The sequence below is a fragment of the Calliphora vicina genome, chromosome 3 (assembly GCF_958450345.1).
Source record: "Calliphora vicina chromosome 3, idCalVici1.1, whole genome shotgun sequence".
NCBI lineage: Eukaryota > Metazoa > Arthropoda > Insecta > Diptera > Calliphoridae > Calliphora > Calliphora vicina.
Genome location: NC_088782.1, coordinates 24,473,332 through 24,500,177, shown reverse-complemented (window position 1 = coordinate 24,500,177; position 26,846 = coordinate 24,473,332). Strand labels below are relative to the sequence as shown.

Below are 26,846 nucleotides of genomic sequence, written 5' to 3'. Positions count from 1 at the left end.
ACAATCAATGTGATGTGATGGATGGATATGTTATGAATATAAATTTCATAATAAATTAAAACATATGCTAAAACTACGATGCCATATACATACAATTTCATTTAAATCCCTTCAAAAATAATAATCCAAGAGGCAACAGCAAATGCTCCAGAGGGAGACCGATAGAGTAACACATACTCAGACAAATTTCCATTTGCATAAATTTATTTTAATGAAACAGACATGTTCAAATCAGTGACAGTATGTTCGATTAGAAATGCAGTTGAATATTGAGGAGATTAAAAAAAAAAGTAAACTAAATAACAGTTAATACAATACTAAGAGTAACAATTGGCTGAAAATGTGGTCATTTGAAATATATATTATTAAAGATTAATTAAAAAAGTTAAAATGTTATCAATAATAATAACTAAATTTGGCTGGATGTACCACACAGATTAAGGTGCAACCACATACAATATTTTCGCATCAACTCCGACTATATCAATGTTGGATGACAGTGAAATGATTGAATGCTGGACCTTCTTCTTTTCTAGTTACTGAAAGAGAATCCCAACCAACCCAAAAAATATAGTTGTGCATGTTTACTGTAACCATTTCAATATTGTTACAATTTTTTTAACAATATTTTAGTCACAGTAACTATTTTCATAATTTACGATTAACATGATTGTATCAACCATATATATGGTTACAGTAAACTATTATATGTTTGTGACAACCATTTATATGATGAATCATTATATCATAATATGTTGTTCTCAGATTATGATATCCATTAGCCGAAAGCAACATAATATGGTAAGTCCTTCATCATATAAATGGTGCACCTGGTCATTCCTACGGAGATTGGTCCGCCCCTTTTCTGCGTTGCCCATCGTTGGGTTCCTCATTGCATGAATTAAGAGCTGGAGAGTCATTCTCCATTCGCCAAACGTGTCTGAGCCAACGAATTCGTTGGATTTTAATGCGCTTCACTACATCTAGTCGGCGTAAAGCTCGTGCAGCTCTTTGTTCGTTCTAATTCTGAATCCAACATCAACGCGGATAGGGCCGCAAATCTTACGGAGAATTTTCTGATATTCTCTGATTGATATTTTCATACTCCATGTTTCAGCACCACAGAGCAGGACAGGTAAAATGAGCGATTTGTACTGTTGCCTACTAAGCCCAAAGTGACATCTATTGGCAAGAGTTATTCTCCGCTTGATTTCTAGGCCGAGTTGGATGTTATTAGTAACACTGGCACCTAAATAAACGAAGTCTTTAACAACCTCAAAGTTGTAGTCTCCCAAAGATTTGCATTGTTCGATACGCTACGACGTTTTACTACTCGAAATAAAGTACATACTTCGTTTTATTTTCGTTCAGTTTTAGACCCATATTATTTGACAGATTTTCGAGTTCTGCAAAGTCTCTGTTTACTGCTCGTGTGTGGCGACCAATGATGTCGATGCAGCATGATATTTTTATTGTAGATAATATCAGTGGTTTTAATTTTTGTTTCTTAAAATATCTTTTCCATTACGGTTTTAAAGGGGTCGCAGAGGTTTGCTCCTACTTTGACGGCAGGAATGCCAAGCTCAGCCATGGCTATCGAACGCAGCTTTATAGTCGACGAATAGGTGGTGGGCGGGGGTGTCTATTTGTTTTTCTTTGGTCTTTTCCAAGGTTGGCGTAGTGTGAATATCTTGTCTATGGTGGACTTATCAGGTCTAAAACCACACTGATACTTTCCTATCAGGTTGTTAGTGTATGGCTTCAATAGCTCACATATTACGCTAGAAAGCATCTTTTATGCAATGAAGAGGAGACTTATATCTCGGTAGTTGGTGCAAAGGGTAGGGTCCTTTTTTGTGAATAGGGCAGAGTACATTGAGTTTCCATTCATCTGGCATGCATTCTTGATACAATATTTTGCACAAGAGTTGGTGCATACGGCTTTGCAGGTAAGCCATCGGCTTTATTATTCTTCAACCGGACTATAGCTGTTTGTACCTTAATATAATCGGGAGGTGTAATTTACAACTGGGTCGCAGCATTCATTTCGATTTGCGTAGCAGCTGGCTAGAGGGTTGCTCGGTATGCAGAATTTTTCTCTGCTGTGGCATCGCGACACTCCTGGTCGTACCACTGGTTCCTTCGAGGTCGATCGTACCCGAGTCTTCCATCTATCACAACGTGATCAATTTGGTTTCTCGTGTTCTGATCTGGGAATATCGAAGTAGCCTTGTGGATATTAAAATTCTGAAATATAGTACTACTTAACACTATGTTACGAGCCGCTGCGAAGTCAATTAATCGCATTCCGTTGTCGGAGGTGTTATCATAGAGACTAAACTTACCGACTGTAGGTCCAAAGACGTTCTCCTTCCCAATTTTGGCATTGAAATCGCCAAGGGCAATTTTAATGTCATTTTTCGGACAGTGATCGTAGAGTTCTTCAAGACGATCATAAAAACTGTATTTAACCCCTTCGTCTTTTGCACAAATGTTTACTAATCATCCATAAATTTTATAGTTACCAAAAGTATTAAGGGGGCATTCGCTAAGATTCCTAATTATTTAAAATGCCTTTGGATGCTGCGATCAGTCGTTTATTTGTTCAGTAACACATAAAATGGAGTTTGAACAAAATTATGTGTTGATGGAAATATGTACATAAGTTTTTTGGTCAAACAACCAAACATGAGAATTTAGCAATGCATGTTTCCAAAAGAACAAAACATTCTTTTTTCACTAAAGTAACATTATTAGTTTGAATTATTAATATAAGGATATTGGCCAACTAGATGAAAAACTGTTTCCTTATCGACAGCTGCAACAATATACTTCCTTTCAACAATCTATGCTCACAAATCTGAACCCTGCAGGTGTATATTTTATGTCATCTGGTAGCAGGCTGCATCTTTTGATAGGACCACAGCACACAATGATATTGAGATACCGGATCAAGTTTAAATGTTAGTGAGCTGAGCACTATATCTAACCACTCACATTGAGGTATTTCATAAAGTTACATGGACTGGATCTCGATACCTCATATAGATCGTTTAGTATATGATCGTCTAGAAATCGATGTATTATCATATTGAGTGCAGCACATTCTCAGAGAAGATATTTCCTTCTTTCTATGGTCCTAATAAATGTTGAAAGTAAGTTCAAGTTTGATCCGCTAAGCCTTCCGATAACATCAAAATGTTCTTCCGTTTTCTCTTAAAGAGTTGTTTTATGTTTTCTCATAGTATTCGAGCCACATTTTCCAGACAACCTAATATCTGCATCAATTATTGTTAATCCTCTGAAAATAGTGTCTAAAATAATTAAAGCATATACTGTTCTGTCGGTTCATCTACACAGAGAAAACTGTTTTGGTTGTGATAACCGAATTTGTAGCTAGTCGAATCATTCAGTCTTAATAACCGAATTTTTATGTTGTGGCTAACAAATTTTAGTTCGAGGGACACAAATTTCGAATATTTCAATCGTAGTTCTTATTTCTCAACTGACTTTCTTTTGCTAGAACCGAAAAAAATCTGTGAATATAATCGAATCATTCGATTGGCTGCAAATTTTGTCATCACAACGAAAATCAGGGACTCCAACTACGATGATGTAGGATAGAAGAACATCTCATCTTTATACTGGCTGACTAGGATAGGTGTAGTACAGGGTTTGAGTGATACAAGAGCTGCCTGACTATCGACAACAATGCCAGTGTTTCCACGAATAATCCTGTCATATACACAGAGAAAACGGATAAGTATTAGCAACCGAATTTGTTGCCAATCCAATGATTCTACCTAAGTAACCGAATTTTACAGTTGTAGCTACAATATTTTAGAAGCGGTAACAAAATGTTGGTTGCTTCAACCGAAATTCTTCTTTATCAACTGACTTTCTGTTGATGGAACCGAATAATTCTATGTCTGCAACCGAATCATTCGATTGGCAACAAATTCGGTTGCTATCACGAATCTGTTTTCTCTGTGTAGTAATTAACATGACTCCATAATGTCTGGGAGACTAAGAAATTATACCAAATTCCTAATAGTCCAGAGTTTAGATCAGTATATTCCTTACACAGAGAAATTTGTTGCCAATCGAATGATTCTGCCTTAGTGTCCGAATTTCACAGTTGTGGCTACACAATTTTAGAAGTGGTAACAAAAGTTTGGTTGGTTCAAGAACGAGGTGAGCAATCATAAGGGTCTAGACGGGATAGGAATTATTGATCAAGTTATTGGTTATTTTTTTACAAGACTTTCCACAGCCGAAGTCCTTTACAGTTGAGTGGATTTGCCTCACGTGGTACAAAATTGACATTATTGTTTGAAGGGCCTTTTTCCCATAGCGGAACTTCAACCCAGCATTAGCTTTGGCTCTTTGGCGCACAAAAGAATCAGAGCATTTAATTTTACGAGCTGCTTTTTTGATAGAAGTGTTCGGTGCTCTTAGAAAGTATTTGTTCAACTTCTTTTTCCTTACCAATATCTGTTAGACCTTTTTTTTCTTCCTTATCCAGGTTTCCTTTCATTGTTCAAGTCTTCCTTATACTGTTTAATGGCTTTGGAAGCAGTGTGACGATGAATTTTCAGATCTTTTGCTATTTTTTTGAAAGTCCATATTGGATTTTTTGAAATGATTTAAAAATTTATCACGTATTGGCAACTGAGGACAGATGCCCATTTCAGAACGAACGAGGTCAGCAATCTTAAATATCCTTTTCTGTCCATATGTCATTGATCTCTAGCATCCAGATGAAGCTAGTCTCGCCAAACTGTAGCTATTAAATTGGGATTGAGTATAGAAAGGCACCTGTAATCCTTAAATTAATATCTCTAATCAAGTTAATAGCTAAAAACTATACAATTTCTTCATTAACGTTGTAAGTGTCTTTATCATAACCCCATTATTTCTAACTTAACTTTCCTGCGGCTCTGTTAAAACATTAAACAAATTAAAAACAAAAAAAAAACTTTAAATAATGCGTAAATTATGCATCATTTAATTGACTTGTAACAATGTTGCGGTTTTGTTGGTTTTATTGAAATTTCGAAAATTCAATTTGCAATAAGGTTTTTTTTTTCTCTCCACTGACCATCAAATAAATTAATGCACTCACGTTTAGAATGTTTTTCATTTAAATTTATCATGATCTGAATTTAATTATAAATATTTTGACAGATTGTGTGAATTGTATGTATAATCTAATTCCACTTGTGTATTAAGAGTAGGAGTTTGTTTTTAATTGGTAACGAAGGATAAAAGTAAAAAGGTTTGAATAGTTAGTCTAGCAAAAGAGGTGATTAAGTTGTTACAAAAATAATATAACGATGGTCACATGCTGGCATTTTGAAACTGACAATTATTTTCCATGATAATGATGCCATAGTAGTTCTGCATTATAAAGATATTGTTTGGCTTTATTATTTCGCATTCCTGGTGATTCCCTATTTCCAGCTCACAATTATGATAATTTTAGCATGAATAATGTTACTTAAGTGACAATAGAAAGTTTTGTTCCTCTAGAAACATGGATTGCTGGTTTATCTTGTTAAGATATCAGAGTCCATTTCCAAAAAAACATTTCAAATCATTAGGCATGAATGGAATCTTCACGAATATTCCACCAAGACTTTTGGTAACTATGACATTCACAGACAGATTGGTAAACATGCAGATAGACAGGGAGTATTTCAGTACATAGGAAATAAGTGAATTAAATAGTAATTCTTAGTCACAAATTTAAAAGTTTCCCTCAAAGCTAGTTTAAACCAATTGTGTTGTCCCTTATAATTATTTCGCCTATTGTAATTTTTTTACAATTTGCTTTCAATTATTTTTATTAAATTCCAATAATTTGAGTGCCTTAACAAGTGTCCATTAAATAGAAAAAAAAACACTGTTCAGCTGTCTATTAAAGTGTCCGAAATTGAAAAGGTTCTATCGAGTTTACTGCTCATTTCCATTTGAATTTACGTATTTGGATGGCGTGAGTGCCTGTTTAGGCGGATGTTAATTCTAACAAAGAATGTGAATGGCTGATGTTTGTCTTTAACAAACAGATTATTTCGCACAGACACTCACTGATTCAGTTATACCACTGAATTCACTTAAATACAAACATTACTTTCATATAAACACGTTGTGTATATTTTGCATAAGTACGTGCTGTCAATTAAGAGATTTGAAAGAAGGTTTTCATTGTGTTGGATTAAATTAGTTTATATGGGAGCCAACCCCCTGGTTAATGTACCAGCTAAAGAGATATTCCCAATAAGTAAATAACTACGGAATGCTCCCTTTCATTGGAAGTTAAATGGTGGCTATAGGTATTACTAAAGCGTTTGAAAGAATCTGGTATGATATGCTTTTATTAAAACTTATTGATTTTGCTCTAGCCATACAATTTCTTATTTTTACTACTTTAATAAGCTTTTTCACAAAAATAAAAAAAAAAAATATTTTACTGCCTCGCGATCAAATTAGAGCGTGAAGAAAATGAAAATGTTTTGAAAAAAGTGCGAACGACCGTGACACAGTCATTTTCCAACTGATTTTCAAAAAGTCTCTTCTGTTTGAAAGGTAAAACATACATATATTGGGTGAATGACTTAAAAATTTGGGATTTCCAATAGATGGCGTATCTTTTGAACGCTGTTTTAGTTTTTAATAACTTATTTGTAATTTATTCTCACTTAGTTATCGAACATTATAGTGTAAACAATTAAGTCTTTTTTTGATTCGAAAATGTCGAATTTTGTACCAACAAAGCTTCATATGCGGGAAGTTTTTCTTTACTTCTTAAAATTTAAAAAAAAGTGCCGCTGAAGCACACCGATTGCCCACCAAAATGAATGTGTTTCATCGGTTTCATCGTACGGGAGATGGTTTGTTGGCTTCAGAAGTGGTGATTTTGACACGTAAGACAAATATCGCCCAGGCAAGCCAAAAAAGTTTGAAGACCAAGAATTGGAGGTATTATTCCATGAAGATTGTTGTAAAACTCAAAAGAGCTTGAAAAATCATTGGGAGCTACTCAATCAGCAAATGCAAAACGCAGCAGGATTCATCCAAAATCAGGGAAACTGAAGCTGAGAGACCTTGAAAGACGATGTTAAATGTCCGCAATGATGCTTGATGAGAAATGGATCCATTACGATAATCCGAAGAGTAAGATATCGTTCCAGCCGAATCGACACCAAAGCCAAATATTCGTGGCGCTAAGGTAATACTCTGTATTTGGTGGGAGCAAAAGGGTCCTATCTATTAAGATGCTGATTAAATCTGACCAGACCATTACCTGTACCGAACGCAACTGATTCATTTGAAGCGAGAATTCACCGAAAAATGCCCAGAATATGCGGTCAGATATGAAACCGTAATATTCAATCATGACAGCACACGGCTACATGTTGCAATACCTGTTAAAAACTATTTAGAATGCAGTGGTTGAGAAGTTTTGCCCCATCCGCTTTATAGTCCAGACCTTGTCCCGTCCGACTACTATTTGTTGCGATTGAAGAAGAACACTCTATCTGGGAAACTCTTCACTTCAAAAAAGAGTATCCGAAGGTGGATTTGTTCTTGGCCTCAAGATGAGCAGTTTTTTACAATAGGAAGAACAAGTAATAACAAATAATTCTTTGCGAAACATATGATTTCTGCTATGTTAGTATGAGTATGAGAGCATCGGTAGTTCATACAAGTCAAAAATTCTAGTAAGGTATATAAGGAATAGTTCGTTTAGTACAAAATCCGACTACTTCTAGCTACGAGAGGAGGTTTTGCACACGGAGAATCTACTCGTTGTATGATCTTACAAACACAATATCAATTTGGGAGCTCTTGAATTCGGTTACGGTTTAGGATTTCGGAAGTTCGAATTCAAAAATAATTCGTTAGTACGAGTACGAGTGTGAGAGAATCGAAAGTTCAAAAACAGAGACTATTTGTGAAAAAATTCAGTCAGCTACCACCTTTAGCTTGTGCCCTATCGTCTTTTCAACAGACAGACGGACGGATATAGATCGTTTTAGAATTTTATGAGGACCCAGAATACTTTTTGGTTCAACGACCAATGTTTCAATATGTTATGGTGGATATAAAAAGAACCTAACAAAATGATCAATAAAAACCATAAGTATTTCCGAACTCTACGGAACCCAATAAAATAGAATTAATTAATTTTTGGTGTAAAACAGTGTAACCATTGTTAAATTATTAATCTCAACTCAACAGAAATATTACAAAAAATAAACTATTGTACAAACTTTCCATAAACTAGAAATAATTAAACCTTCATATTTCATTCACTAAAGAATTTATTTTATTCTTATCCTTTGAAATCTTTATAAACTTTTTTTTATTCAGTTTTCCTTTTAACTTTTCAAAAAAAGAAAAATTAAATGTTATCATTTGTACAAAAGTTTTTTTTTTACTTAAACTGCTATAAAATATGCAAAATTGTTTGTTATCTTTGAAAATTATTAGCTAATGGACTTCCATTAGTTAATTGAAATCTAAACAGTTTTAAAATATTATAATATACATTTTAAGGTCTGTTGTCAACTCATTAAAACTGGCAATTGGTTGCACACTTCCACGCATTCAGATACATTTACATAGTATCTACGTATACGCAGAAAAGTGCACGTCATTTTCATTTGTCAATTTAACGCCATTAAATAAATACTTAACCTCACAATTACTATAGACGTAAGAAATACGAGGACAATCTAGAAGTATTTCCCAGAACCTTAGATGACGTAGTTTGCAAGTTTTTCTAGTTAAATTTTATATTTAGAAAATACATAAAATGTGCTATTACGCTAAAAAGTATGTGCCTTAATATCGTACATAAAAAATATTTTTATGTTGTAGTATTTCACTTCTTTTCGAAATTTGTAGTTTTTTTACTACTTTATAAAATAGTAGTGTTTTTACTACTGTTAAAAAAAGTAGTATTTCTACTGTTTTTACTTTTTTTAAATAAAAGTAGTATTTCTACTCTTTTTAAAAAAAAAGTAGTATTTCTACTCCTTTTTTAGAAAAATTAGTACTTTGACTACTTTTTTTAAAAAAGTAGTATTTTTACTCCTTTTTTAAAAAAGTGGTATATTTCAACTCTTTTTTTAAAAAAAGTAATATTTCTACTCCTTATTTCAAAAAGTAGTATATTTCTACTGCTTTTTTTTAAAAAAAAGTAGTATTTCTACTCCTTTTTTGAAAAAGTAGTATTTCTACTCATTTTTTAAAAAAGTAGTATTTCTGCTCCTTTTTTTAAAAAAAAGTAGTATTTCTACTCTTTTTTAAAAAAGTAGTATTTCTACTGTTTTTACTTTTTTTTAAATAAAAGTAATATTTCTACTCTTTTTTAAAAAAAGTAGTATTTCTACTCCTTTTTTAAAAAAGTAGTATTTCGACTACTTTTTTTAAAAAAGTAATACTTTTACTCCTTTTTTTAAAAAAAGTAGTATTTCTACTCCTTTTTTTAAAAAAAAGTACTATATTTCTACTCTTTTTTAAAAAAGTAGTATTTCTACTCCTTTTTTAAAAAAAAGTAATATTTCCACTCCTTATTTCAAAAAGTAGTATATTTCTACTGCTTTTTTAAAAAAAAAAAGTATTTCTACTCCTTTTTTTTAAAAAGTAGTATTTCTACTCCTTTTTTAAAAAAAGTAGTCTTTCTACGCCTTTTTTCCAAAAAATATTATTTTAAAAAAGTTGTATTTCTACTCCTTTTTTCAAAAAAAATATTATTTCTACTCCTTTTTTTAAAGTAGTATTTCTACTCCTTTTTTTAAAGTAGTATTTCTAATCCTTTTTTTTAAGTAGTATTTCTACGCCTTTTTTAAAGTAGTATTTCTACTCCTTATTTTTAAAGAAGTATTTCACTCCTTTTTTAAAGTAGCATTTCTACTCCTTTTTTTAAAAAAAATATTATTTCTACTCATTTTTTTTAAGTAGTATTTCTACTCCTTTTTTTAAAAAAGTAGTCTTTCTACTCCTTTTTTCAAAAAAAATATTATTTCTACTCCTTTTTTCAAAAAAAATATTATTTCTACTCATTTTTTTTAAAGTAGTATTTCTACTCCTTTTTTTAAGAAGTATTTCTACTCCTTTTTTAAAGTAGTATTTCTACTACTTTTTTAAAAAAAGTAGTCTTTCTACTCCTTATTTTTAAAGTAGCATTTCTACTCCTTTTTTTAAAAAAGTAGTCTTTCTACTATTTTTTTCAAAAAAAATATTATTTCTACTCCTTTTTTTAAAGTAGTATTTCTACTCCTTTTTTTTAAAGAAGTATTTCTACTCCTTTTTTAAAGTAGTATTTCTACTACTTTTTTAAAAAAGTAGTCTTTCTACTCCTTATTTTTAAAGTAGCATTTCTACTCCTTTTTTTAAAAAAGTAGTCTTTCTACTATTTTTTTCAAAAAAAATATTATTTCTACTCCTTTTTTTAAGTAGTATTTCTAGTCCTTTTTTTTAAAAAAAGTAGTATTTTTAAAAATTGCAGATATATGTACTATTTTTTAAAAAAGCATTTCACTACTTTTTTGCCCACTTATTTTTTGGAAAAATTCAGATTATGTTGGATTTTTTGTGCTAGCTGTATTAGTTCCGGAGATGTAGAGGATCTAATGTAGTGTTTTAGGTGTCTAAAACTATCTCCACAAAATTTTCTTTCCAATGAAGCCGGTTTGGAGCTAATCGGTTGGATGGTTTCAGAGTCTATAACGGACATAGGTAGAAACATTTTTTGTGTTTTATATACATATATACATAGATTATTCACAGAAAATGATGCTGTAAAAATGAAAGATACTCGCAGTTTTATTTACGGGGAATGGTATGCTGTTATTTCGGTAACAGTATTTTAATGATAACAGTAATTTCCATGTGTCCTCAATTATTCAAATTGAAAATAGAATAATGGTAACGATAATTTAGAGGTAACGAGAGCATAGCGGTTACGGTATCCAACCTTGATTTTGAGCATTGTGGGATGGTGTCAGAAACGGATTAAGAAATTAGACTATTTGAAGCGGTATTTGAACTATATATGTATATAATGTTACGAAATTGAACTATTAATTTGAATTTAGCGGTTTTAAAACGGGTTTCCACATCCACCAGCTTTCTATGTATTGTTATAAGTTGATAGTTGTCAGCACATTGGTGCCAACGTTAACTGTTAAAGCTGCTATTATTAAGTCTGATGAAACCTCTAGAAGTAGAAAATTCTAGTTTTGTCCGTTAGATAACTCATGAAACTTCTAGAAGATGGCACTGTGTAAATAAATAGGTACAGCAAGTTGCAGTCAGTCAGTTTATCATAGGCGCTTTTAAAATTATTATATATTCTTGGACATTATAAAGTGTGTAATACAAGTGTGTTTATTACTGTTGTGTAGATTTAAATAAATAAAGAATTGTTACAATTTTAAACTACTAAAAATATTTCATTTGCATCAAATGGAAATGAACTACCATTTTTAAAAGGTAAAAACGTGACAATATGTATATTGCAACGATTCTTTGAAATAACTTTTCAATCCGGCCTTTATATAAACATTGACAATGGACGATATACATACAAGTTCATGTAGGCGAACGTGCAACATGGATATGTAAATGAAAATGAAATATTTAACAATACACCCATAATTGTTTACAGACGCAATTACTTTGTTTTAATGAATCTGAAAGTTTTTATTTTTTTTTGCTTGTACTCTGCCTGACAGCCGCTCATATCATCTCACACCTATGAATAATATTTTTTTGTATTGTCATTTTACAGAATTACCTGAAATACTGATGGCGCCACAAAATCAAACAATTAAAGTTGGTAAAAGCTTTGTATTGGAATGTGATGCGGACGGTAATCCGATACCAACCATAACGTGGCAATTTAATGGTGAAGCAATTGCGGCCAACGAGCATCTGGTATTGGAAAATGAAAACACGGAATTGATAGTAAATAAAGCTCAGGAATCTGATACAGGTAAAAATAACTAAAATGAAATGTAACGAAATCAAAATCAAACAAACCAGTCAGTGAGCCAGCCAGGCTGGTTGGCTAGCTGGCAGCCATTCATTCATTCACCCAGTGGCATACAGCATATTTAATAAGGAAACCAACCAGCAGAAATAAAATCGAAATTGAATGAGAATATTAAATGAATAAATATTGCCCGTGAAAAAACGTTTGCTTAAAAAAAATAAAAACGAGTACAAAAAATAAATGTATAAACTAAAATTTCTTTTCATTAAAAATTTCCTCTTTTTTACTCTTTTGATTTCATCTTGTTTTACTTTATAGGCATCTACACCTGCATTGCAGAAAATGAAAATGGTCATGCCATAGCCGCAGCCACCATTACAGTGGAAAGAACACGCAGTGCACCACATTTGATTATAGAGCCCTACGATCTGGAGGCTTTCACCGGCACATCCATCGAGTTGCCCTGTAAGGCAGACGAAACCGAGGACATACAGGTGAGTGATTGACAGGTTTTAAATGTTTATTAAAAAGGGGCAAAGTATAAAAGAAATATGTAGAATGTAATCTTGATTTAATTTATTTTGTCTTTCTTTAATGTAATAAGTAATATGTATATGGGAAATGTGAGATGACATTAAAACTGATGTGTTTACATGTATTTTGTGTCTTTAATTTCATGTCAAAGATAACTTGGCGCAAGGATGGTCGTGTTATTGATCCAAAGGTTTTGCACACAGATAAATATGAAGTTATAGCCACTGGCAGTTTGTTTATTAAGAATGTTACTATATTGGATAATGGTCGTTACGAGTGTTCGATTAAAAATGAATTTGGACGTGCTACTGCCTCAGCGTTGATAACGATAAGGTAAGAAAGAATGTTTTGATTTTTGTAATAAAGTTCAACATTTTAACAATCAACAACAACTAGTTACAAAATTCCATTACGATCGAAAGTGAAAGGTCATTGGTTATCTGAGGTCTTCGGAATGTTGATTACAATCGATAGAGGGACATCTTTAAATCCACTTACCACCTCCCCTCCTTTATAGGGATTTAGTATTTGAGTTTGACCTATAGAGGCAACATATCGTACATTGCCGTTTTTAATTTAAACAAGTAAGAGAGCTATATTCGTCTGTGCCGAATCTTATATACCCTTCACCAAATTATACTTCAAAATAAAAATTTTAAATATTTTTAGGTAAACAAAATTTAAATTTTTTTCCAGTTGTTTTTTCGAAATTGTTTTTTTTAAATTTTAAATTTTATAATTTTTTTTTTAATTTAAAAAAAAATTTTTTTTTAATATTTAGTGAAAAAAAATTTTGGTGAAAAAAAAAATTCGGGTTAAAAAATATTTTTTCCGATTTTGACCCATTGTAGGTCCAACTTACTATGGTCTTATATACGTCGTTGCACAGGTCTTTGAAATATCTATCATTTGATATCCATATTGACTATAATAATGATTTAGTAATCCAGATATGGGTCAAAAATAGGTCAAAAATCGAGGTTGTTCTGGTTTTTTCCTTATATCTCAGCCATTTGTGGACCGATTTTCTCGATAACAACCGAGCCGGAAGAATTTCGGAGATATTAATGTATCATTCGTGTGTGTAAGTTATTTGGGTCTTCAGAAAGTTGACTTCAACTCACAGACGGACAGACGGACATGGCTATATCGACTCCGCTATCTATAACGATTCAGAATATATATACTTTATGGGGTCGCAAATGAAAAATGTAGAAATTACAAACGGAATGACAAACTTATATATACCCTTGCCACTCATGGTGAAGGGTATAAAAAGCTAAGAGTGCAATATTTGGCTGAACCGATTCTTATATTACCTTCAAATGAGAATAATTTAACCCTTTCACGACCACGGGGTCAACGGTGTCCCAACACAAAAATATTGAATAACTAAATGACGAAAAAAAACAATGGTTTCCTTTTTAATTTTAATTAGTTCGTAAACATGTCTCTTATTAATGTGTTCAGATTAAAACAAGTTCGGTTACAGCATTTATTCTTTACTGTCTTTGAAAATTTACAGTTTTATCGGCACTGTGTTCAAGAAATGTTAAAAAATTAGGCTTATGGTCGTGAAATTGTTAAAAGAAAGCTATGTAAGGTTAAGTTGAGCAAATGTTCGGTTAAATGGTCCCTACCCGTTTCAGGACATTGGTACAGCTAATGTTCCAGCGTTTCGTCCACCTCTTTGCACGTTCTACAAATCGTATCGTTGAATATACCAATACGAGCCAGATGAGACTTCAACTCTGTATATCCTGCCTAGTGTTAGTCTATTTATGTTCAGAATCTGCCTTGTATTCACTTGGTTTGGATTTCCCTATTGAATGTCGGTCGTTCTGCCGACTGAGGAGTTCCGGTAGCTTCTGACATGTTCCTTCTAAGGTGGGAAAGGTTTGATATTTTCCAGGGTAATGGCATCCACACATGATTCCCGATGGCCTTAATATATTCGCAAGAACCTTGGAGTAAATTCATTTAATGTACTTTAAAAGAGAGATATTTGCTTGAGTTCTCTTGGTTTGGGTTTCCACGGTCGATCATTTTGCCGGCTGTAGAGTTCTGCCAGTTTCTGACATGTTCATTTATTGTCCACTAATGTTGTCGTAACCAACCAGCAGAGACCTGCGCCGAACGCCTAAGAGTCGGTTAAGCCGAGCCGATGAGTCGTGAAATATTAGGACATTATGACAATATGACATGTGAATTTACCAATTGTATTGTGTTTTTTTTATAGAAGCTGTCAACTTAAAATGTAATTAAAACAGAGAAAATCATTTTTATTGGGTATAGATATAACTTAAAAATGCCATTGTTAGCTTTTTTCCCTTTTGTAACCTTTTCCCATCTTTCTTGCCACATATGAATTCCGCGCCAAAAAAACTGCTCATCTGTTGAGGCCAATAACGAATCAAGCAATTTCGGATACTCTGTTCTGAAGTGAAGTGTATCACAGAGAAAGCGTTCTGCATTGATCAAAACAAGGTCTAGACTATAAAGCGGGTCAGCCAAACCTTCGCAACCACTTCTTTCTAAATAGTTTTTAACAGGTATTGTAACATTTGGCCGAGCGTTGTTATGATGGAATATTACGGTTTCAAGTGTGGCCGTATATTCTTTGCGATTTTCGGCAAACGCTCGCTTCAAACAAATCAATTGCATTCGGTACAGCTGATGGTCTGGCCAGCTTTCAGTAGCTTATAATACATAGGACTTTTTTGGTCTCACCAAATAGTGAGAATTACCTTATCTCCATGGATATTTGGATGATGTCGATTCTGCTGGTTATCTGGGCTTCAAATACGATCTCCTTCGCTTGAGATTATTGTAATAGATCCTGTTTTCATCACAAGTAATGATTCGGTGCCTACATTATTTTCTTTTATAGCGCTCAAGCAAATATTTCGGACATATAAAAATGGTTTTGGCTCTCGGCTTCACTTCGTATGAAGGATTCATTTCCCAGCTTTTGGATGAATCCTGCTGCTCGTAAGCGTTTTTATATTGCTGCTTGAGTTGCTCCCATTCATTTTTCAAGCTCTTGTTGAGTTTCACAATAATCTTCATGGAGTAATGCCCCCAATTCTTGGTCTTCATACTTTTTTGGCTGGCCTGGGGGATATTTGTCTTCCGTGTCAAAATCAACACTTCTGAACGGCACAAACCGTGTTTCGCACATTGAAACTGATTGAGCAGAAATTAGGTTTCTATAGTTGAAAAAAAGTCGACTTTTAAATAAAGTCGCACTTTCGATTTTTTTCAATATTCGACTTTTCGTCCTATTTTAATGGACGAGAAAATATTTAAAATTTTTAAAAATAAAATAAATCGATTTTTATAGATTATTCCACTTATTATATTTAGTCGTCTTTTCGACTTTTTTTGGATAATATAATCGATCGTTCGACTTTTTGTCATACCGTTTGTAATTTCCACATTTTTCATTTCCGACCCTATAAAGTATATATATTCTGGATCCTTATAGATAGCGGAGTCGATTAAGCCATGTCCGTCTATCTGTTGAAATCAATTTTCTGAAGACCCCAGATATCTTCGGGATCCAAATCTTCAATGTCAGACATGCTTTCGAGAAGTTTGCTATTTAAAATCAGCACAATCGGTCCATAAATAACGGAGATATTAGCAAAAAACCGGGACAACCTCGATTTTTGACCTATTTTTGATCTATATCTGGATTACTAAGTCATTAATATAGACAATATGGATATCTAATGATAGATATTTCAAAGTCCATTGCAACGATGTAGATAAGGCTATAGTAAGTTGGACCTACAATGGGTCAAACTCGGGAAAAATATTTTTTATCCCGAATTTTTTTTCATCAAAAATTTTTTTTTCTTACATTTTTTTTTACTAAAAAAAAATTTAAAAAAATTTGGAAAAAACTTTTTTTTAAAAAAAATTAAAAAAAAATTTGAAAAACAATTAAAAAAATTAAATTTTGTTTCCTAAAAATATTTAAAAAAATTTATTTTAAAGTATAATTTGGTGAAGGGTATATAAGATTCGGCACAGCCGAATATAGCTCTCTTACTTGTTATTATTAAAATAGGGAGAAAACAGAATAATTTCGCGATCAAATTTGTTACGTCACACAGTGGCGCCATTTGAATTTTTTTGTTCCAAAAATCGTAACTTTTGAACCAAATGAGAAAATCAAAAAATTTAAAAGGCAGATGATAAATAATTGATCGGTCTATGAAATTAGTATTTAAAAATGGTTCTACACCTTTCAGGTGCCTACTTATGGGTCAGCAAAGTTGAAATTTGTGAAAAAATCTATTTTATGGGAAGTAAAATAAAATATTTTTTAAAAGTTTTGATTTTTTGTGTTTCTTTTCCAGAAAAGATTACAATTTTTTTTTCGAAAACTGTTTTTTTAAAGGAATAATCAAAGAACTTATTTTGAAAATTTGTCAAATATAGAAATTGATAGTTTTTTTTTATTTTCCATCAAAGTTGAGAAATATTGAAAAAATTATAGTTGGTAAATATGGTCTGGAACCATGTCTTTTTTAAAAATTTTACCTCTAGCAAAAAATGGAGCAGAGACGGGCAGCTGGAAAAATGGCAAATATAGAATTTGATAGTTTTTTTTATTTTTCATCAAAGTTGAGAAATATTGAAAAAATGGATAGTTGGTAAATATCGATTTACCTGGACAAATACAAAGCAAACAGTACAATTCTTTTTTATTCTTTTCTTAATAAATAGATCTATCAATAGAATCAAAAATAATGACGATCCGTTACATAGTTTTCGACATATTGTATCTGAAAGCGGACTAAATTGGTCTGTTTTTTGAAAACTGAAAATCAGTCAACTTTGAAGGGCTATATCTTCTGAACCATAAATCTGATTGTAATAAGATTACAATTTACTGTAAAATAGGTTTATTCAATATTTTTTAGGAGCACATGAAATTTTTGATTTTTGCAACCTCACTTGTTCTACGGTCGCACAAAGAAGTTGTCGCTTTTTATACCCTACACCACCATAGTGGGGAGGGTATAATGCGTTTGTGCAGATGTTTGTAACGCCCAAAAATATTGGCCTACCGATCGACTTAGAATCACTTTCTGAGTCGATTAAACGATGTCCGTCCGTCTGGTTGGCTGGCTGGCTGGCTGGTTGGTTGGTTGGTTGGTTGGCTGTCCATGTAAACCTTGTGCGCAAAGTACAGGTCGCAGTACATACCAGTTTTTCGGCCCAAGGACCAAGCCTATTGAAACTGGCTGAAATCGGTCCATTATTTCACCTAGCCCCCATACAAATGTCCTCCCGAAATTGGACTTTATCGGTCATAAATGATTAATTTATATATGTATCTCCACAAATTTCGCTCCAAATAAGTTTTATATATACGAAATTCATGTCACAAAATTTTGTTACAATCGGTCCATAATTAGTCATAGCTCCCATATATCTCCAAAAATCACTTTAACGTACATAAATCTCTTAAAATAACATTCATATAGACACAAATCACACGACCTAATTTTATGGTGATCGGTCCATAATTGGTCATTGGTCCCATATAAGGCCCACTTCCGAAAATCACTCACGAATATAAATTATTGATATTTTAAAAGAAAAAAGTTTATGCTCATTTACTTGGTGTAGGGTATTATATGGTCGTACTTTTTTATGTTTATTATTGCTTTAAACACAAGTTTTAAAATTTAAATTCCATTTCCTTATATCTACTAATTGTTGTTTTTGCAGTAATTATAATGCACTTAAAATCCATGTAAACATTTATTTACATGGATTTTAATATATGTATGTCTCGTGAAGACACGTGTCTGTTTTAAAATGCTAACTATGTTTTCCTTTACTTAACTGTACAAGTTCCAACAATTTAAATTTGATTGCTGTTTATTTTTGATTTAACCTTCAACCCACATTCATTAGTTTTCATTAAATTTCTTACCAACATTTCGTTACTATATAAACTTTCTTATTGAAAACAAATATTAATTGTACATTTAAAAAAAAAGAAAGAAAAACTGAAGAGCATCCAATTAAAAATGGAATAGAACATCATTAAAGTGCATACCTGTAAAGAGAGAAAAAAACCTAATTAAAAATGAAGTTCAATATTAAGAAATACTATAATAATTTGCACAAAAATATGCCTATTATAAAATATCAACAAAATGACAGCAGCTTATAGACTTAGAAATAAAACAAATCTTAATATCCTTAATATCCTTTAAGGATTTGTACGCAAAAAAAAAGTTAGATAACGAATGAGACCATAATTCTTGCACTGGTTGTACACAAACTTTCTTAATTAATTGTGTAAATAGTTTTGTGTAAAACTATAACAGTTTGCATATTAAATGTAATTTAAATACACAAACAACTAGACCAAGAAACGACCCCAAGACAACTAATAATTTCTTGCCTTCAGCCATCCTCTTTTATTTGGGCAATTGCTTAAAGGCTACAAAAGCCACAGCAACACAGCAGACAAGTTAACAAAATACAAAAAGTGATAACTTTTTTTGCTCAACTCACTGCTACGATGACATTCGAACTAGTAGAAGAAAAAAACAGAGCACAACACAAAAAACACCACTAAACTAAGAAAAACTGCAGATTTTCCCATTTGTGGAAAATTGCAAACTAAAGAGGTTTTTTTCTTCTTTCTTCCTCCTTTTTTTTTGAATTCTGTGCATTAACAAAAGAAACATGAACACAGTCGTATAGAACAAAAAAAATTTAAATTTTCCGTTTGAACAACAACAGAGAAATTATAAAAAGCATGATTATGCGGTAAAAGCCCCTATAAAAATGCAAGTGTCGGTTTTGCGCACATGAGATTTAACGCAGACTGTGTGTGGACTGTTAAACATGTAAAACACAAAAAGATTTTCATTTTAAATGAGAAGAGGATATTCCTAATGCTAATGTCCTTGTTTCTACCATAGTAATGCAATAGGTTTTTTATTTCTGTAATAATGTAGTAAACATCAGAATATGGCATTCTATACTTAATTAATCAAAGCATTTAAATAAGTAATAATTTAATTCAATACAAGAAAACATTTCAACAGTTTACCCACTGATTTAAACGTTCAATTACCAATCCAAATGTATACTGGAGCGTATAAGTAATTCATTTGAATTACAAATTAATCATACGCACAGGTCATACCCACAAATTTCTGTGTTTTTCAGTCTTATAGATGTAAAGACTAACCCCCATATGCATAAACAGTTTATAAATTTATCAAAGGTTTATCAAACAATATTTCCATACAAAATTTATTTTATAAACCTTTGATAAATTTATAAACTGTTTGTGCATATCGAGCCCTTAGCGCCAAATTATCGTAAGCGACATTTTTAAAATTTTTGTTTTATTGCAGAAATTAAAATTTTATGGACCGACTGATGTTTTAGCGTTCTCAGAATATCAAAATTGTTAATAACATCAAAAATATAGGGGGTAAGATTTTATCGTAAGTCAATGTTTATATTTTACAGTAAACAAATTTTATCGTAAGCGACACACAGTGGTATAGAAAACAAGTAAGAGTGCTATATTCGGCTGTGACGAATCTTATATACCCTTCACGAAATTATACTTCAAAATTTTAAATATTTTTAGGTAAAAAATTTAATTTTTTTTCCAGTTGTTTTTTTCATTTTTTCGGAAAAAAATGTTTCGATTGTTATTAAAAATTTTTTTTTTTAAATTTTAAAAATTTTTTTTTTGTTTTTTTTCAATTTTTTTTTTTGAAAAAAAAATCGGGTTAAAATTTTTTTTTCCGATTTTGACCCATTGTAGGTCCAACTTACTATGGTCTTATATACGTCGTTGCAAATGTCTTTGAAATATCTAACATTAGATATCCATATTGTCTATATTAATGTCTTAGTAATCCAGATATAGGTCAAAAATAGTTCAAAAATCGAGGTTGTCTTGGTTTTTTCCTCATATCTCAGCCATTTGTGGACCGATTTTGCTGATTTTAAATAGCAAAATTCTCGAAAGCATTTCTGAAAGAATTATTGAAGATTTGGATCCCGAAGATATCTGGGGTCTTCAGAAAATTGATTTCAACAGACAGACAGGCGGACATGGCTTAATCGACTCCGCTATCTATAAGGATCCAGAATATATATACTTTATAGGGTCGGAAATGAAAAATGTAGAAATTACAAACGGAATGACAAACTTATATATACCCTTCTCACGAAGGTGAAGGGTATAAAAAGAGGGAAATAAATCTGTAACTTCTAAATGGTTAGATTGGTTTGAATGAAATTTCACGTGCGCAAAGAAGAAGTGTTGTCGAGTTTAAGATACCTCGGGTATGTTACATTTTTCAAACGATATTATTTCTTGGTTTGAGTTCCGATTTCAAAAACATTATACATGTTGAATTTTCTCATCGAGCACTACAAAAAACCTTGTCGTTTTGAATAGCGCATTTGAAAATTAAATGTTCAACATTTTTACCCACCCTACTCCAGTTTTTTGATAACAGCGTATCCAAATATTTCCCGATTTTCTCCAGAATTGTTTAAGAATAATGACTAAGTCCAAAGTTATATGCATTTAAATTTAAAAAATTTAAAAAAAGCAATTTTTCGCTATTTTTTGGGAAAAATAACTTTTTTTCTTTTAAAGTTATCGCAAAAAATTTCTAAGAGGATGTATAAGGAATTTCTACTTTCTGAAAGCTTAGTTTTTATAAAATATTTTAAAGGAAAACCAATTTCAAAATTGTTGTTACCGAGGGGACCAGGTCCTTTCAAAAAACACCTATTTTTTATGTAAAATAAAAATTTAGAGAAAAAATTCTCAAATCGCGTATCCGATATCAAAATATAGTATCCGATTATAGGTGGCTCAATATGTTTCTAATTATTTTGTAAAGGGTCCCGATAACCCCGACCCTGGTATGAATATTATAGCCAAAAAACTAAAAAATACCATTTTTGGAATTTTTCAACACTTTTTTGGGAATTACAGGATTTCTGATAATAAATTTCAAAATTCGTTTTTATTTTTCCATTTTAAATAGAAAAATCTACATAATTGTGAAATTTCATTAAAAACTATTTATAAATAAAAATTTAATTTCAATACGAAAAATTTTTATCTATTCAAAAATTCAATAAGAAAAATTTTTTTGTCATATTTTTCTATAAAGTATTCCATGAATTTTTAATTGTCAAATGTTATAAATATTTGTGAAAAATAGACAAATAGCTTGAACGAAATTATATTATATCGCATCATAACATTTTTAATTCTATGTATAAAATTTGTGTTTTGTCGCTTACGATAATTTGGCGCTAAGGGCTCGATATGGGGGTAATAAAACAAGTAAGAGAGCTATATTCTGCTGTGCCGAAAAATACAAATTTTAAATATTTTTAGGTAAACAAAATTTATTTTTTTTCCAAAGTTGTTTTCATTTCTTTTAAATTTTAAAAAAAAAAATTTTGTTTGGTGAAAAAAAATTCGGGTTAAAAAATTACATAGTAAGTATTATATACGTCCTTGCAAAGGTCTTTGAAATATCTATCATTATATATCCATATTGTCTATATTAATGACTTGGTAATCCAGATATAGCTCAAAAATAGGTCAAAAATCGAGGTTGTCCTGGTTTTTTCCTCATATCTCAGCCATTTGTGGACCGATTTTGCTGATTTTAAATAGGAAACTTCTCGAAAGCATGTCTGACAGAATTTTTGAATATTTGGATCACGAAGATATCTGGGGTCTTCAGAAAATTGATTTCAACAGAAAGACGGACTTTATAGGGTCGGAAAATTATATTGTGGAAATTACAAATACCTTTTTATACCTTCTCACGAAGGAAGTCTTTTGATCTGATATATGACTGGACACAGATCGACATACTTTTCTCAATTGAACGTTTATTTACAAAGTTATATTTATATTGTTACGTTTTTACCTTTTAAAAACGGTGTTTTATTTCCTTTAAATTAACAGGAAACTTTTGATTGCAAATAAAAGCATTTTTGTAGTTTTAAATTTTAACAACTCTTTAATTGTTCAAATTTACGCAACAACAGTTTAAATAGTAACTATAGCGGAGTTCACTATTAAGTGGGAATGGTCTAGCATCATTACAAATGCAAAATTTTACCGTTATCCAATAACAAAATACACAACAAAACCTTTACAATTTTGCATTTGCAATAATGCAAGACCATTCGCACGTAATAGTGAACTCCGCTTATGTGTTTTTAAACAAATACACGTTTCTAATTCACTATACAAGACAGTTGATGTTGACTCTAAAAGCGCCTATGATAAACTAACTACCGACTGCAAACGCTTCCACTATTTATACAGCGCCATCTTCCTTCTAGTAGCTTCATGAATTTTAGAACTTTTAGCAGCTTCTATGTTAATGTTAGCAGCTTAATTGATAATAACTTCTTGCTATCAACATTATTGATAAGTAATAGATTCTTGTTTATAAACATGATGAATATTGCAGCCAATCATTACAGACAGTTAAATTCGCTAATGTAAATTTGTAACAATATTTTTTGAGTTCACCATATAAAAATAAATTTTTGGTCCGAAATTATCGAAATAAATGTAATACGAAATCGACTGATCGATCGAAAGATTTTTTTTTAGTATTTCATATAACAAATCATTAAATACTTTCTCCATATAAAAAATTTATTTCTGGTGTGAAATTTAATTGTTTTTTTTTCATGTAAAGAATCGATTTTAAATCAAAAATAGGAATTAAACATTTTTTAATTTTATTTTTTGTTAATTTTTCATATACAAATTTTTGGTAAGAAATTTAAGTGATCAAAGATCGATCGAAAGTTATGGTGTGTATGATTTAAAAATGCGGGATTTACATTAAACGCTTATTTATTAAAGACAATTTATAATTTTCTTATAAAAAAAATCGATTTTTTGGTCAGAAATTTTAGTGATCACTAATCGGACTCCTTTTGACATTTTACAAAGTTATTGATTATTTAAGATTTTCATATAAAAAATCGATTTTTGGTTTGTGATCGAGCTCCTTTTCTCAATTTAGAAAATTATTAAGGTTTTAATATTTTTTAATTTTTTCATAAAAAAAAAGATTTTTGATTAGAAATTTGAGAGATTGCAAATCGTGCTGCTTTAATCAGTTAAAGGCTTATTTAGAAAACTATTGACGATTTAAGGTTTTTTGAGATTTTCGTGTCAATCGATGTTTTGGTCTCAGATCGGGATCCTGTTCTCCATCCTTTCTCCTCTCCTCAATTAAATGCTTATTTAAAAAGTTATTGAGAACCTAAGATTTTTTGTGTTTTTTCATATAAAAATTTGATTTTTGCTCAGAAATTTGAGTGAACACAGAACGAGCTAATTTTAGTCGATGATCACAGATCGAGCAAATTTTCTCGATTAAAAGTTAAAAAAAATTAAAAATTAAAATATTTTTCATATAAAAATTGGGTCAGTAATCACAAATCAAGTTTCTTTTCTCGATTTATTTTTGAAATTGATCATAGATCGAGCTCCTTTGCTTTAGAAAAATATTGACGATTTATGGTTTTTTAATTGTTCATATAAAACATAAAATTTTAGTCAGAAATTAAAATGAATGTAGATCGAGCTCCTTGTCTCAATAAAATACTTATTCAAACAAATATTGACGAGATCAGTTATTGAAGATTTACGATTTTTTGAGTTTTTCAAACAAAAATTTTGATTTTTGGACAGAAATTCAAATGATCACAAATCGAGCTCCTTTTATCAATTAAACGCTTTATTTTTGAAGATTTCTTATAAAAAAATCGAATTTTTGGTGAGAAATTTGAGTGATCATAAATCGGTATCCGTTTCTCATTTTACTAATTTATTGACGATTTAAGATTTTCCTAGTTTTTCATATAAAAATTCGATTTTAGATTTGTGATCACAGATTGAGCTCCTTTTCTCGATTTATTTTTGAATTTTTTATGCAAAAATTTCCTTTGTTTAGATGTATGACTGATCACAGATCGAGCTCCTTGCTCATTTTATTAATTTGTTAACGATTTAAGATTTTCTGAGTTTTTCATATAAAAAATCGATTTTAGGTTTGTGATCACAGATCGAGCTCCTTTTCTCGATTTATTTTCGAATTTTTTATACAAAAATTTTCTTTTGGTCAGATGTATGACTGATCACAGATCGAGCTCCTGCTAGAAATAAATATTGATGATTTATGTTTTTTTTTAATTGTTCATATAACATAGAATTTTATTCAGAAATTTAAATGAATGCAGATTGAGCTCCTTGTCTTAATTAAATGCTGACTCCAATAAATATTGACGATTTAAAATCTTAAATCTATCAAAAATCGATTTTTTGGTCAGTGATCATAGAAAACAAGAAAACGATCACTAATCGATCACTTAAATTTCTGACCAAAAAAATGTTTGATTAGTGATCATTTTTGTCTATAAAACGCTTATGTACAAAGCTATTGACAAATTTTCATAATTTGTCACTTAATTTGCCACTTGAAAACCAATACCTTGTGTAATAAACCACATTATCTTGCTGTAAAGACAAAATTAAAGTAAAAAAAAAATATTTTTAAACTGTTTTTGTATGCATACGATTTTAAAGCAGCTTTTTGTAAATGTAGAATAAAAGGAAATATTAATGAATAAAGGAAAAACAATAAAACCTTGTTCGGAAAAAAGTTGTGAAAAACAAAAGATAAAAATTTAATTAACCGCACACGGCAAAAAGTGTTAAAATGTGGAATTGTAGGTTTTGCTGCTGCTATTTTTATGGCGGTAATGCATAACCACAGTCAAGGAATTGCACAAAAAAATCACATAACTATAAAAACATTACCACAAGCTCATATTATATAAACATACATACTTATACAATACAGCAATCCAAAGACCAGGAACAACTTTTTTCCTGAAAGTGAACGTTAAGCACACTATCAAAAAAAAAACATCGAAAAAACTGGTAAATGCGGCTAAAATCTCTTCTAATATTGTGCGACTTACAAACAGTCATATTAATGCTTCACATGCATTAAAGTTCTTTTTTGTTGGTTTCCTTTTTGTCTTTGGTTTTTTTTTTTTTTTGAAATTTTGCCATAATTTAAAAATACATTATGGGTTCTATTGCTCTAACAAAAAAAAAAAAAAAGAAATGGCAACTTTTCTCATTACGATCGTTTGTAATGCGTTGCATGGTTATTGAGCGTACCTTTAGGTTACTGCATAATGCACAATTATTGTATGTTGCACGAATATGTTAAAGTACTTGGATATGTGCACAAGTATGGTGGCATCCTGCATACCACCACCTTCGTTATAATCGTCTCTGTTTGGGAAAGTACTATGTGGCTGCTGGTATTGTTTTGGGATTTGAGTGTATTGTATATTTAGTTTTTTAGTTTTTCATTTATGCTGTTGCAACTGTTGTTATTATGCTAAAATTATGTGTATCCTTTATTTAAGTACTATACAAGTTGCAACAAAAAGTCAACGACAACGATTTATAATTTATATTGAAAGTTTTTCATTAGCAGGTGTGTAGGTACTTGAAATTTATATTTAGAAGGGGTTTTATTTTGATTAATTAGAGCACATTAATTTAGGCTTTTTCTTTAATGTCAAGAAGCATCATAGAAATGTCTACAATTACGTAAAAAGACTTATTAACAAGTTAAGATTTTTTGATTTTTTCAGAAAGACTAGGCTCACACAGATCAAGTTCACTTGTACAAGTCTTGAATATATAGAAGGGAGTGCAGAGGAGAATGAAAATATCTTCCTCTCCCTTCTACAAACTCAAAACATGCGCAATTAAAAAATGTAAAAAAACATTTTTTTTTGGAAATATGAGTGATCAGAGATTCAAAGTATTTGGAAAGTTATTGAAAATTTAATTTTTTTTATATAAAAAATCGATTTTTGATACGAAATTTGAGTGATCACTGATCGAGCTCCTTTTCTCGATTTAAGATATTTTGAGTATTTCATGTCAAAACTCTACTGTCAGGAATTTAAGTGATCACAAATAAATCTAAATTTTTAATGATTGCCGATTCAAGATTATTTATTTTTTATCTCTAAATTCTATTTTTAGTCAAAGTTAAAAACCAACTTCCGATAATAAATATGAGTGATCACAGATGGAAAGTATTGTTACGAAATTGTACTTGAATTCAAATATAACGATTTTAAGGGCTGATTTAAAAGTAGCATAATGCTTTCAAATAACAGTGCTGTAATAGCAAACTGTAACATA

General features: G+C 31.0%; 1 protein-coding gene across 1 annotated transcript in view; it reads left to right on the top strand.

Moving 5' to 3' along the window:
• The window catches only part of Pxn (Peroxidasin), a 167,676-nt gene that overhangs the window by 127,037 nt on the left and 13,793 nt on the right, over positions 1-26,846 (top strand). The window contains exons 6-8 of the mRNA XM_065506165.1: positions 11,804-12,007; positions 12,326-12,501; positions 12,693-12,874. Coding sequence (XP_065362237.1) covers positions 11,804-12,007; positions 12,326-12,501; positions 12,693-12,874 — 562 coding nt within the window. The remainder of the gene's footprint in view (positions 1-11,803; positions 12,008-12,325; positions 12,502-12,692; positions 12,875-26,846) is intronic.